This window comes from Nilaparvata lugens, chromosome 14 (assembly GCF_014356525.2).
Source record: "Nilaparvata lugens isolate BPH chromosome 14, ASM1435652v1, whole genome shotgun sequence".
NCBI classification, from domain to species: domain Eukaryota; kingdom Metazoa; phylum Arthropoda; class Insecta; order Hemiptera; family Delphacidae; genus Nilaparvata; species Nilaparvata lugens.
Window position 1 is genome coordinate 21,647,398 of NC_052517.1, and position 15,156 is coordinate 21,662,553.

Consider the following 15,156-nt stretch of genomic DNA (forward strand, 5'->3'; position numbering starts at 1 on the left):
AAGACAAATTCTGAAGTTGAAAATGCTCTATCCAATTTCACAACTGATTTAAAAGATTGGTGCTCGGCGAATAAACTTTCATTGAATGAGGACAAAATTAGTGATATCTATTTCACGTTTAGAAAAATTATGATTCCAGTAGCTGCCCTGTGGCAATGAAGTTTCTTGGTATCTGAATTGACAGACACCTGACATTAACCATGTAATAAGAAACGTCTCAAAAGGTCTTTAAGTAGGGGTAAAGTGAGACTTCTGGAGAAAAGCTGGCTCAAACCTGGCTCCAAATCTGATTCTTGGTTCTAACCTTGCCCAATCCAATGTAATCCGATCTAACCTAACCTAGCCATACCCCTAATCTCACAATAAACCTCAAATGAAGATTTCCCACTTTTTTGGAAAAAAAAACTAGATCCAGCTTTTTTTTATTTCTTGAATAACTAAGAAACCGTTAATTTTACAAAAAATCTACAAGAGTAACTTTTTCCAGTAAATCTAATAACGAATCCATTGACACCCCATTTGTCAAGATTGAACAGAAAATAAGGATCTCATGGGAAAACTAGATCCATTTGTTAGGATTGAACAGAAAATAAGGATCCATAATAAAAATAGATCATGAGTATTGACAAATTTGGTCGATATTTGCATGATAGAAATAATAATGATATTAATGTTGATATTAAAAATTTGATTCAGAATTTTTTCTATGTTCTACAAATCATACCATTAGCTGCACCCTATATTCCAAACATTAATCTCAATAATGAAAAAGAGTGGAAGTATATGACTGATTCAAACTTGATCCAACAATTCTCACTTTCTTCTGGAATCTCTTTTAAAGAATGGTATGAAAAAAATGTAATAAATATAGAAGAATAGATTATCTCCCACCCCACCTGGATACCTCAACTTTGTATATTTAAAAAGGAATGTCCACAAGAGAGAAACTTGCACATGAGCTACATGGTAGAGTCAGACGTAATTTCCTCACACGTCGCACTGAAATAAAAGGTCTAACAGATTTATATCAAGCTGATATTGTTGACATGTCCAACTATAGCACATTAAATAAGAACTTTAGATACATACTAACTGTGATAAACTGTTTCAGTAAATTTGCATTTGCAATACCAATGAAAACTAAAACTGGAAATGAGGTGGCAGCAGCATTGAAACCAATACTCCAAAAACATAAGATTATCAATTTTCAAACTGATGCAGGTAAAGAGTTCTACAACACAACTGTTCAGAATCTCTTCAAAACATATAAGATCAACCATTACAGTACATATAGTGATAAGAAAGCTGCAATTTGTGAACGTTTCAACAGAACTCTTAAAGAGAATATGTTCCGTGAATTCACTATACAGGGTAATCATAAATGGTTGGAACTGTTACCAAAACTTATCTTAAAATATAACAACACCACACATCGTAGCATTAATATGAAACCAATTGATGTAAATAAAGAAAATGAAAAATATGTACTAATGAATTTAGATAAAAGTGCACAACGTAAAATTGGCAATCAAAGTAAACCAAAGTATAGAATTGGTGATAAGGTACGCATTAGTCGATACAAATCAATATTTGAGAAAGGTTATCTCCCAAACTGGACAAATGAGATTTTCACCATACAAAATGTTCTCCCCACTATACCCTTTACTTATAGATTAAAAGATATGAACAATGAAATTATTAAGGGTACATTCTATGAATATGAAATGAATAAAACAAAATATCCAGATATATTCCTCATTGAAAAAGTATTAAAGAAAAAGGGTAGTAAATTGTATGTTAAATGGCTTGGATTCGATAAATCTTATAATTCATGGGTTGAAGGTGATGATATAACGTAATATAATAAAAAATATGCTGAAATTGAAACAACATCAATCAAAACTACCTGTCATAAATTTTGATAAATTCCTTACTAAGAAGAATATCAATTATCACAGACACAGCGAACTTTTACCAAATTCCATAAGATGTATTGTTTGTGGTCCAAGTAATTCTGGGAAAACAAATACAGTATTCAATTTACTATTTGCACAGAATGGTGTCAAGTTTTCAAACTTATATGTATTCACCAAATCACATCAACAAGATAAATACCAACTTCTAAAGCAGATTATGATACAAATACCTGAAATTGACTTCAACATGTATCAAGATAATGATGAAATACCACACCCAAATGATGCACATCCAAATTCAGTTATGATTTTTGATGATATTTGTATGGAAAATCAACAGAATATCCGTAACTATTTCAGTATGGGTAGACATAATGATATTGATTGTTTCTACATTTCTCAAACTTATTCCAGTATACCCAAGCAGTTAATTCGTGATAACACAAACTTGATTGTTCTATTTAAACAAGATAATCGTAATTTAACACACATATATTTTGATCATATTTATCCTGATATGAATAAGAAAGAATTTGAAGAAATGTGTGCTCAAGCTTGGAAAAAAAATAATAACACATTTCTAGTTATAAACAAAGAGTGTACTAGAAGTAATGGTAGATATAGAATTGGTTTTGATAAATTTATACAGTAATATAAAAATGTATAGGAAAGATTTGAAAGAGTTGAGTGCACTCAAGAAAAATATTAAACAACTGCGTGATTCAATACTCCAAAAGCACCGTCAATTATCAGGTGATGTAGCAAGTGAGGAGGAAAACTTTCAAAAACAATTTAAACCTATTACAGAATCATTGAAACAATTGAAACAACCTTTTCTAGAAGCAACTATTAAAAAGGAAAAAGAAGAATTAAAACAAGAAAAAGAAGAAGAATTAGATGATGTAGAATTGGATGATGAAGAATTAGAAGATGAAGAAGAAAATAGAGTAGATGATGATAATGATGAAGAAGTATCAGTAGAAGAAGAATCAAATAAAGAACATGGTTTGAGAAATATATTTGATACAAGTCTCCAAAGACTAAAATCATCTGCACGTAGGCGCAGTGTATCTACTTATATAGACAATTTCATGAGATCAACAAAAAGAGGTAATATATATGGTGTTCACTTCAACCCCGATATTGATGAGTGGCAAATTGGTGATAAAGTAGTCAAATTTGAAAATAATGATATTATAATTGATAACCAACATTCATTTACTCTCACACATGGTCTATTGGAATTACTATTCAAAGCAGTACCAGATACATTTATTTATGGTAGGAAAGATTTAAAAACCTATAAACGAATACTTGAAATAACTAGAGTTCATCTTGATAGTTTGGGACGTGTTAAAAGGAATCATGGGTATAAATACACAAGTATAATTAAAAATTTATTTCCTCCAAAGTTATCTAAGAAGAAACCTATCTCTGGTAGAGGAGGAGGAATGCATGTGGAAGGAGTAGAAGAAGATATGCAAATTGAATTACCAAAGAAGAAAATGAAAAAGAATTATGTCTATTGGGATGATCCTAATGAATTATGTGAAAGATTAGAGTTGTTAGTAAATTCTAAACTAGCAGGACACACTGGACACAATTCTGAAATTGCATCTATTATTGAAGAGTTACGTGAAATTGGAATAATTATAGGTGGAAATTTAGTATTATAGAAAAAATATATAACTGTTCTTGTGCAATGTCTATTGATAAATTTGGTCGATATTTGCATGATAGTAATAATAATGATATTAATATTGAAATTAGAAATTTAATTCAGAATTTTATAAGGATTATACAATACATACCATTAGCTGCTCATAATATACCAGAAATCGATCTTAATAAGAATGATCAATATAAAGCAATGTCAGATCCACAATTATTATCAAAGTATAAAAAGTATTCTGCTGAAAGAGTACAACCCTGGTTCTTTAGAGCATGGTTTGATGAAAAATTCATATATAAACATGAAGTTTAATACTATATTAAAAACATGAGTATTGATAAATTTGGATGCCATTTGAGTAGAAAACAAACTAGAAATCAAGAGACTGAAGAATTAATTAATATATTACAAAATATAGTTAGTTTAGCAAAAAAAATTGATTCATATTATCTACCACAGAATGTTGATCTCAATGATAGGAGACAATGGAATAATTTAACTGATCCAAACTTACTCCAACAATTCCCACCCTCTTCTAAAAATAAATTCAAATTTTGGTATGAAAACAACATGTAAGAAAAATGTACTGTATGTGTGGGTGAGTACACCTAGAAAAAAATTGTAGGTTTGGTTAACCAGACCCAGTAATTTTTTACTATAATAAAAATAATAACTGGTATGGAGAGTTTTGAAAAGACACAAGCTTTTAATGGTAAATGTCTCCTATATAGATGGAAAAAAATAGATACTACAGATCCAGATACAATATTTCAAAAATTGAAACCAATTGTACTTGATATCTGTTTAAGAGAAGCTGAAAAATTCAACAATAATATAAAATGGTATGTTGCTCTCAAATTGAAGCTGAAGAAATTAGTTGGAGATTATGAAATGAATAGTTCACCAACCTTTCATGGAAGAGCACGAACAATTCTACAAATTCAAGATAATATAAATGAATTTAATAATCAATGGCTTGAGATTAAAGCTAATATGTGGAAGAAAATAGATAGATTTGTACAGCATGGAAGTGGATGGGTAATTGATTCGGTTGAATCTTTTGATTTGAATATTGTAGGATATTACCCCATTTAGGAGGATAGTTGATGAGAAAAAATATATATAATAAAAATGATAAAGAAGAAAAATATTGGTGTTGGAAAAAAAATATTATTGAAAAAGCTTAAGAAAAAATTAGGATCTGGTATAATTGGTAGTGTATTGAACAAAGCAATTGACTTCCTACCTGTTGAGCTCCATATCCCCGGCTACAATTTTTGCGGGCCCGGCACCAAACTTGAGAAAAGATTGAAAAGAGGAGATAAAGGAATAAATAAATTGGATGAAGCATGTCGAGCACATGATATTGCATACAATGACCCTAATCAGAATAGAATGGATGCTGATAGAAAGCTAGCTGCACTTGCTTGGGAGAGAGTGAAATCTCCTGATGCAGGTTTAGGTGAACGCTCTGCAGCATATCTTGTTACAAATCTATTGAATGCTAAAACTAAATTTGGTGGTGGACTATTCTTGAAGCCATACAAAGGTTGTGGAATTAAGAAATTAAAGAGAAAAAATAATAGAAAAAGAAGTGAAGAAATAGGAAAAACATTAAGGAAAATCTTAAAAAAAAACACCATTCTCGAATATTGAAATCATAAACTATGCAAAGAAACTTAATATACCCCTTCGTGGTGTCTATATGAGAGATAATCTACCAGAAACACCATACAAAGATTTAGAAATTGGTGTAATAAATTTAGATGGAGAAAGTGGGATTGGGAGTCATTGGACTTGTTATATCAAACATAAAAATGTTTGTGAGTATTTTGATAGTTTTGGAAATTTATCACCACCACTAGAATTAATAGATTATATGAAAGGTGTGAGAATATGTTACAACTATAAGAAATATCAAGAAATGAATAATAACTCAATAGTATGTGGTCACTTATGTCTATTATGGCTTTATAAAAAATATATCATAAATAATCATGTTTACACTAACAGCAAATCAGAACCCATTGGTTTGTGAAATTTTTCCACCAGTTGATTTAGATGATTCTAGCAACTATGAAGTAGGACTAGTGAATTTATACACATACAATACAATTCCAAATATTGAAACCAATATTAATGATAAATTTATTTATAATAAACAACAGGTACAAATACCTGAGGGATCATATGAATTGGAAGATATTCTAACTTATATAAGAGATAAACTCAATCTTACAAGCAATCAATTGAAAATTGAAGCAAATAATAATACATTACAATGTGAGTTGTATGCAGACAAAGAAATTGATCTCAGTATGACTGATAGTATTGGTCCAATTCTTGGTTTTCAACACACAAAGTTATCAGCAAATGAATGGCATATATCTACAAAACCAGTTCATATTATGCGTATAAATAGTATTCGTGTTGAATGTAATATTGTTCAAGGATCCTATAATAATGGGAATGAGGGACATACATTATATGAATTTTATACAACTGTTCCGCCTGGTTTTAAAATAATAGTATCACCCACAACAGTAGTTTATCTTCCAATAAATACAAATAGATTAAGTGTTATAAGTATCAAACTGGTAGATCAAGATGGTGAATTGATAAATTTTCGAGGAGAGGTAATAACAGTACGTTTACATATTAAAAAAACACAATAGTATAAAAAAGAATGCTTATATTTTCAAATATTTTGTCACAATACAATAATGATGATAGAGGTGTAGGAAGTAGAGAACTTTCACAAAGAAATATGAAATTATTACAAAGATTAGGATTTATTGTATATAATAAAAATAGAGGTAAAAATTATAATCATGAATCAAAAAAGTATAATAAATCATATTAACAGTAGTAGTAGTATATTCAATGTTAGTGATAAAGTGAAATTTGATGAAAGTGTAACTAAACTTGAATATCATAGTCACACCCCATATGCATCTCAAACATATAATTATAATGATGAAATTCGTATCAGTGTCAATCAACAAGATATTTACACGCTACCAAGTAAAAGTTTCCTCCTAATTGAAGGTAATATTGTTCAAGGATCCTATAATAATGGGAATGAGGGACATACATTATATGAATTTTATACAACTGTTCCGCCTGGTTTTAAAATAATAGTATCACCCACAACAGTAGTTTATCTTCCAATAAATACAAATAGATTAAGTGTTATAAGTATCAAACTGGTAGATCAAGATGGTGAATTGATAAATTTTCGAGGAGAGGTAATAACAGTACGTTTACATATTAAAAAAACACAATAGTATAAAAAAGAATGCTTATATTTTCAAATATTTTGTCACAATACAATAATGATGATAGAGGTGTAGGAAGTAGAGAACTTTCACAAAGAAATATGAAATTATTACAAAGATTAGGATTTATTGTATATAATAAAAATAGAGGTAAAAATTATAATCATGAATCAAAAAAGTATAATAAATCATATTAACAGTAGTAGTAGTATATTCAATGTTAGTGATAAAGTGAAATTTGATGAAAGTGTAACTAAACTTGAATATCATAGTCACACCCCATATGCATCTCAAACATATAATTATAATGATGAAATTCGTATCAGTGTCAATCAACAAGATATTTACACGCTACCAAGTAAAAGTTTCCTCCTAATTGAAGGTAATATTGATGTTAAGAAAGCAGATGATACAAAAACAGACTATTCACTAATAAACAATGGTGTAGCACATTTATTTGATGAAATTAGATATGAACTGGGTGGGGTTGAAGTTGATCGTACACGTAATGTAGGAATTACAACCACAATGAAAAATCTTCTATCTCAATCTGCACTCAATGAAAAAGTAATGGAAAATGCTGGATGGAAATTACAAGGATGGAAAAATTTAGAAAAATTCAGTTTTTGTATACCATTAGAAATGTGGTTGGGTATAATGGAAGATTATAAAAAAGTTATATTGAATGTTCGGCAGGAGTTAGTTCTTCTAAGATCATCATCAGATAAAAACAGTATTCAATCAACAACAGCAGGTAAAGTAAAAATTGATATAACAAAGATACAATGGCGTGTACCCTATATACATGTTTCAGACTCAATTCGCATTGATTTATTAAATCTATCTCACAATGATAAGGGTATTGTCATACCATTCAGATCATGGCAGCTTCATGAATTTCCATCATTACCTGAAGCCACCACACAACAATGGACAGTGAAAACAGCATCACAAATGGAAAAGCCTAGATTCATTATTCTTGGATTTCAAAGAGATAAGAAAAATAGTATAGCTGAAAATATGTCAAACTTTGATTTTTGTAAACTCAACAATATTCGCTTGTATTTGAATGCACAATACTTCCCCTATGATAGTATAATGGGTAATAAACACTTGTTGTATCATATGTTTTCGGATTTTCAACATTCATACTATCCTCATAGACAACATGATAGCTATACATCAATAGACTATGATACATTTGATAAATACACACCATTAATTGTTATAGACTGCAGCAGACAAAATGAATTATTAAAATCTGGAGCAATAGATGTGAAATTAACATTTGATTCAACAGAAAATTTCAAACCAAAAACAACCGCCTATTGCCTAATTCTCTATGATAATATCTATGAATACACACCATTGAGTGGCATGGTTAGGAAAGTAATGTAAAGTTAAAATTCTAGATAGAGATTAGAATAAATCTCAATAATAAAATTATCTACTCTTAAAATCATTATAGAATATATTTCAGTATTCCATATATGTACACAAATACAAACTATACAACTATAATAAATTCATTGATTCTAATTATTAGATTATTCAAGAAAAAAATCATACAATGTTTTTATAACTCTTGATATTATAAACAAGCTCAAATTTAATAATATATACAAATTATACAACAATATTCACTGATAAAAATCAAAAGTTGAAGTAAAAAAATCTTATATTCTAAAATAGCAAAGAATCTTAGAGCTAAAAAAAATTGTATTAATATAGAATCTAGAAAATCATTTTTTTTTCATATATACTTTCTCAATGATCATCATCAACATGTTTCCTCTTCCTACTCTCTATATCTTTATGTCCAAAAGCCAAGGTACTTATCCCATCATTTTCCAAAAATCTTTTATTATCATGTTGTGATAAAGCTAACTTCTCTCTTTTCACAGTAGTTACTGTGTGAAGATTACTTTCAATTGAATAAAACTTTACAACTTTTGTCTTTCCCTGAAATAAGCAATCTTTATATAATTTGAAACTTAATTGCTTTTCCTGAGCACTTTTTGTTATACCCTTCGCTACCTTCTTTTCTTCTGTATTATCGGATAATATGAATGAATACATTTTCGGTTTCAAACCTACAAATTCAGATATTATTTGGCCTCCTAGTTCATCTTTAAATTTCCCTATAATTTTATTATTTTTATCACTATAACACATATGATTTCTTTCATAGTTTGATGTGTCAAATATATCTCCATGTATCTTAATCTTTTCATAAATGTCATCACACTCTATTGAATACATGAAACTATCTGTATCCGACATTAAAACTTTAGATTGGTTTGGAAATATTTTTTTAATATAGTTATAATGGAAATCAAACATGACTGCTTTACTTTCCTCTAGAATTACCATTCCAACATAAATTGGTTTATTTAACACTATCTCAACTTTATTTAAGGTTACTCCAACAACATTTTCTCCAAATAAATGCCAGTTTTTGGTTCTTGGTTTTGAAATGAGTTTATGTAGTCTTTTTTCATTAGTTACAATTTCAAAATCAGAATGTTTTTTCACATTCATTAAAGTTCGTCCATATATACTATTATTCATTAGTTTATAAAGATTGCGTTCAAAGTCATTGCATGCATTTCTTCTTAATTGAGTATTTAAGTTTATAAATGGTTCCAACCATTTGGATTGTAGAAATTTAATCCCTCTATGAATTTTCTTGAGCTTCATGCCAAGTCTTAGGTATAGTTTCAAATTATTAATATGTATTATATATTTCTCTTTATCTTCCAAAGTAGTCAACAACTTTTCAGTTTTTCCATTTGGTGGTTTTTCTTTCACTGGTGCTAAAGGATAGTCATTATGACTGTTATGAAGATGTCTTGGGTATTCAAGATCCACTTCCAATACATATCCTACATTACTTTGATCTTGTTCTACATTGAATTCTTGAATATCTGCTTCTGTCATCCATTCAAAATTTGAATGTGGTAGATTACAACTCATTCCCACGGCATAAAGATTATTACAGTCCCAATAGATAATATATGTTTCTGGCTCATTTATCTTGAAATCATTCATATACCTATTATTGGCTTTTGCATAGCGGTGTGGAATAATACTAATTCCGCCCCTAATTCCTTTTTCAAAGAATAAATACTGATCAGGATCAGAAATTAATTGCAACTCTACTTTTGTGTATTTCAACATAGCAGACCAGGAAAAGTGAGGGAGAGAGTAGCAATGTGCTACATCCATGTTGTATGTATTCATGAATGTTTTCCTAAAGTTTTCAAAAACATCAGCAAGGAGAAGAATATCTATTTTCAAATAAAAATCATGGAATTGTGCAAGATTCTCTATTTTGAAAACTTCCCATACTGTTTTTGCATGCTCATACTCTTCTACAGTTGCATTTTTGTCACCTATAGAACTATAGAACTTATCAATAGTTGGCAATTCAGTTTCAGTGAATTTTTGAAAATTGTTCATATATTCATATGGATACAATTGTTTTTTTCTTAGTAGATCAATTTTATTTGGAGGGTAATGTTGTTGAAGTAGCTTGAACTCAGGATTTATAGCAACTAATTTATCAAGAGAAGAATGTAGAAAATTCAATGAGTCTATAAATCTTAATGTGTTATTCAATGTCATTGTCATTATTTTCTCACTACTTTTTGCAATAGTGCTAATTTTTTTTCTATAATTTCCAAGAGATTTCAGAATGAAATGCATATCATATCCAGTTAGATTGTGGAAAATTACTGGTATGAATTTTACTTTTTTCGTATTTAAATTACAAGTATTATGTGCAGCACCAATAAACTTTCCTGTTGAGTGAGAGTGATGTCTGACCCTATCAATGAAATCTATGGGTTTTGTACATAAACAACAAGATTTTTGTTGTAAATATGTCTTTTCATCTTCTGTAGTGAAATTCATATCAATAATAGTTTGCAATTTCTTTTTCAATATAACACTATGTGTTTCTAATTCATCTATGAAATTATCAATCAATTTCTCAGATTCCTCCAAGCTATTGGCCCTAACAATTTTTGGACCATAATATATCTCCCCCTCTTCATCTATTATCAAATAACCATAACCACAAGGTTTGTGAATATTATCAATAATCATACATTCAAAATCTGCATATATAATGTATGGAACTTTGAGAGTGTAACTATAATTCGAGAATTTCAATATCTCCCCCTCTTGTGGCATTCTAACTCTTTGACATTTATTCAATGAACATAATTCTAGATGTTTTTCTAAATTAGCAAGAGCATTTTTCTTTGTGAATCTATGTAAACAATAGGGACATATCTCGACTTTTCCATGATGTTCTGTTTGATCAGACAACAATCTTGATAAATTCTTCACTAGAATATAATGTTGTTTTTTTAGGAAAAGAAGAGTTATTGTATGCTTCCTTCCCCTATTCTTAGATGTAAATATGGGATATATAATATCCTTCTCATCCTCATAACTCAACACATTAATACAAATATCTTCATTGAAACTCTCAAATTTTGGAATGTCTTCTATTTTTAGAGGGAATTCCAAATCCCCAACATTAACTAAATGTGAGTATTTTTGTAGGTCTGTTACTCTATTGTGTTTTTGATCTTCATTGAAGAATGATAGTACTGACCATAAGAATGATTTCTGATCTTCATTTTTTATATTAATGGTTGATTTCTTATTATCAAGCTTTTTGGGAGTTGGCACATATGTTCCTGAATATATTGGTTTGTAGCAAACAATATTCAAATCAAAACATTCAATTGAATTAATCACCCAACCACTACCATATTGTATGAATTTATCTATTTTATTCCATATAATACCTTCTGCTTCATCCCATTGAACACTAAACTCATTTATGTTATCTTGAATTTGTAGAATTGTTCGTGCTATCCCATGAAATGTTGGTGTAGTATCCATTTCATGATCTGCAACTAATTTCTTTAGCTTTAATTTGAGAGCAACATACCATTTTATATTATAATTAAATTTTTCAGCTTCTCTTAAACATATATCAAGTACAATTGGTTTCAAGTTTTGAAATATCAATATAGGATCAATAATTTCAAACTTATCCCATCTAAAACGCAAACAGTTTCCATTTATACCTCTCTCTGTAATGGGCCTATACATTTTTGTATGTTTTTTTAATATACATAAAAACTAAACTAAACTTAATATCAATTAGTCTTATTGAAATACCTTTCTACCATGATATGATGATGTATGGAGATGAGTGTGGTATTCCAAGAATTTTTGTCTTGGTGATATCCTGGTAGTGAATGATAATCTCCTGGCCTCCTAAAATCAATAAAAAATTCTATGTTCTTTCAAAAGTTTCAATTATGAATGAATAGTAGGAGTGAGTGAGAGGGAGTAGGTAGAAGAGAGCATAATAGTAGGAGTGAGTGAGAGGTAGTAAGTAGAAGAGAGTATGATAGTAGGAGTGAGTGAGAGAGAGTAAGTAGAAGAGAGCATAATAGTAGTAGTGAGTGAGAGGGAGTAGGTAGAAGAGAGCATAATAGTAGGAGTGAGTGAGAGGTAGTAAGTAGAAGAGAGTATGATAGTAGTAGTGAGTGAGACGGATGCTTTTTGGTTGAGAAACTGAAAGCTGTTTGACTTGTGCACAAGCACCGCCCGCCCGCACCCTCTAACCTCTCAGCTTCAATCTGGAATTCCTCTCTTTATCAAGTTGCACTGTGCATGCCAACCGGTTTCAGGTGTGTGAAAGAGAGCGATAGTAGGAGTGAGTGAGAGGGATGCTTTTTGGTTGAAGGTTGTGTCACTCAACTCTTGTGGCTATGTGTATGATAGAAAGAGAGCAAGAGTATGAACTAAAACTATAGTATCATAAAACTGTAATAGAAAAGTAGTCTACTCACAATTATTATTGAACTCCTCCATTTTCATGTCCTGGTTCAGAATAGCTTCCCATTAGGGTGACTTCTCTCCATTTTGTTTTCTTTAACTACAGGTTCCTGAAAAGATGAAAGTGAACTTAATCAATAATCCATCTTCTATACCTAATATTTTAAGAATATGTGCTAGAATTCCTTAATTTATTCAAATCAAATCATATTCAAAATTAATAACCTTAGTTGCTTGAAGCAGTCTTGCAGACAATGGAATTAAACTCATAATCAAGTATACATGGTTCCCAAGAAGATGAAAGTGAACTTAATCAATAATCCATTTTCTATACCTAATATTTTAAGAATATGTGCCAGAGTTCCTCAATTTATTCAGAATCATAATCAAGAATTAATAACCTTAGTTGCTTGAAGCAGCCTTGCAGACAATGAAATTAAACTCATAATGAAGGTTCTAACCTTATTCATAAGCTCAGTAGCATAAAGTCTCATACTACCTAATAAAATTAACTCATGATCAAAATTCTACTTATAATATTAATTAAGGTTGAGAGACATTGCCTAATGAACTCACAATAAAATTCCACATTCCATTTTAAGAATATGTGCCAGAGTTCCTTAATTTATTCAGAATCATAATCAAGAATTAATAACCTTAGTTGCTTGAAGCAGCCTTGCAGACAATGAAATTAAACTCATAATGAAGGTTCTAACCTTATTCATAAGCTCAGTAGCATAAAGTCTCATACTACCTAATAAAATTAACTCATGATCAAAATTCTACTTATAATATTAATTAAGGTTGAGAGACATTGTCTAATGAACTCACAATAAAATCTCTAAAAAACAATCAAAATTATAACCAATCTTCATTAACTCATCCTACCTTCTGTGACAGAAACAATAAACTTTGAAATGAATCTTGTACAGTACATGTAAATTTGAGTTTGATTTATGCCAATCACAGTAGAGATAGGGAAGAAACAGAGAGAGTGAGTAAGAAAAGGGACTGCTACACTCATAAAAATTACTACCACATTAGAATAGATTATAAACTCAAGAAATTATAATAGATAACACTCACCTCCATGTTTTCCAACTTGGAAGGTAGAAGAATATGCACAGATGTTTTCTGTATGTAGGCTACACATCCAACTGCTTCCTTGAATACAGAGTGTATAACTCCAGACTAGAAATCAGCTTTTATAGTCTGGAACTGGAAGCTGTTTACTTCACTCACATTGGAGAAACTGAAAGCTGTTTGAGCCACTTTCACTTTACTCTGAAGAAACTGTTGTGGAGGCCAAACAGCTTTCTGTCTCAACACAAAAATGTCTAGCCTACAGCAAAGAGTGAAATTATCCTTATTTTTTGTTCAATCTTGACAAATGAGGTGTCAATGGATTCGTTATTAGATTTACTGGAAAAAGTTATTCTTGTAATTTTTTTGTAAAATTAACGGTTTCTTAGTTATTCAAGAAATAAAAAAAGCTGGATCTATGAGATCCTTATTTTTTGTTCAATCTTGACAAATGGGGTGTCAATGGATTTGTTATTAGATTTACTGGAAAAAGTTACTCTTGTGGATTTTTTGTAAAATTAACGGTTTCTTAGTTATTCAAGAAATAAAAAACAGCTGGATCTAGTTTTTTTTTCTCCAAAAAAGTGGGAAATCTTCATTTGAGGTTTATTGTGAGATTAGGGGTATGGCTAGGTTAGGTTAGATCGGATTACATTGGATTGGGCAAGGTTAGAACCAAGAATCAGATTTGGAGCCAGGTTTGAGCCAGCTTTTCTCCAGAAGTCTCACTTTACCCCTACTTCTTTATCTTATTAGAAGGTTGAAAACATGTGTAGGAGTTGAAATATTGCTCAAGGTTTATGATAATGAAGATATTTATTATTTATTTATTCATTTATTTATTTATATATGTGTATATAAATATCTCTTTATAAATATGAGAGTGGATATGGCTTGCTGAGCTCGCCTTTTGGAATGAAATAACTCGCTTCGTTCGCCTTTTGTATATAAAAACAAATTGTAGCTAATGTTATTTTTAGATCTATCCTATAATAAAGGAAAGTACTGGCTTATACACGTACGGGATAGGAAAATTATGTTTGACGCATCATCACGTCTCAACTACTCAACTGACTAACTTGAAATGTTGTTGCATTATAGATTCTTAATTAACCGAGGATGGTTATAGGCCTATTTTCAAATCTTCAAGATTTCATTACGTCAAGTTTTCAATTTTACGTCAAGTTTTTCAGAGCACGGGTTTCCTGCTAGTCAGTATAACCATAGAGAAAGAATAGCGTAAGTAGATATTCCATAGTATAGGGCGTTTATTTCGCAACTTTTACTGTTATCTCAAGCCGATTACTGTCGATTTTTACTGTTTTGTTGGGGTGACAGT

The 15,156-nt window shown here is 30.1% G+C and overlaps 2 protein-coding genes across 4 annotated transcripts in view; both read left to right on the forward strand.

Moving 5' to 3' along the window:
* LOC111057264 (rho guanine nucleotide exchange factor 19) overlaps positions 1-15,156 on the forward strand; it is a 66,603-nt gene that overhangs the window by 48,600 nt on the left and 2,847 nt on the right. The gene's annotated exons all lie outside the window — the stretch shown is intronic.
* LOC120354242 lies at positions 6,266-8,294 on the forward strand. Its single transcript, XM_039441083.1, has 2 exons — positions 6,266-6,636; positions 7,249-8,294. The coding sequence occupies exons 1-2, from the start codon at positions 6,420-6,422 to the stop codon at positions 8,262-8,264; spliced, it is 1,233 nt and encodes a 410-aa protein (XP_039297017.1). The 5' UTR covers positions 6,266-6,419; the 3' UTR covers positions 8,265-8,294.

Bases quoted from the DNA above. Each gene is read 5' to 3' on its own strand.
- LOC120354242 (XM_039441083.1), top strand. From the start codon at position 6,420: ATGAATCAAAAAAGTATAATAAATCATATTAACAGTAGTAGTAGTATA. The intron at 6,637-7,248 runs GTAATATTGTTC...TCCTAATTGAAG, and splicing joins AAGTTTCCTCCTAATTGAAG to GTAATATTGATGTTAAGAAA.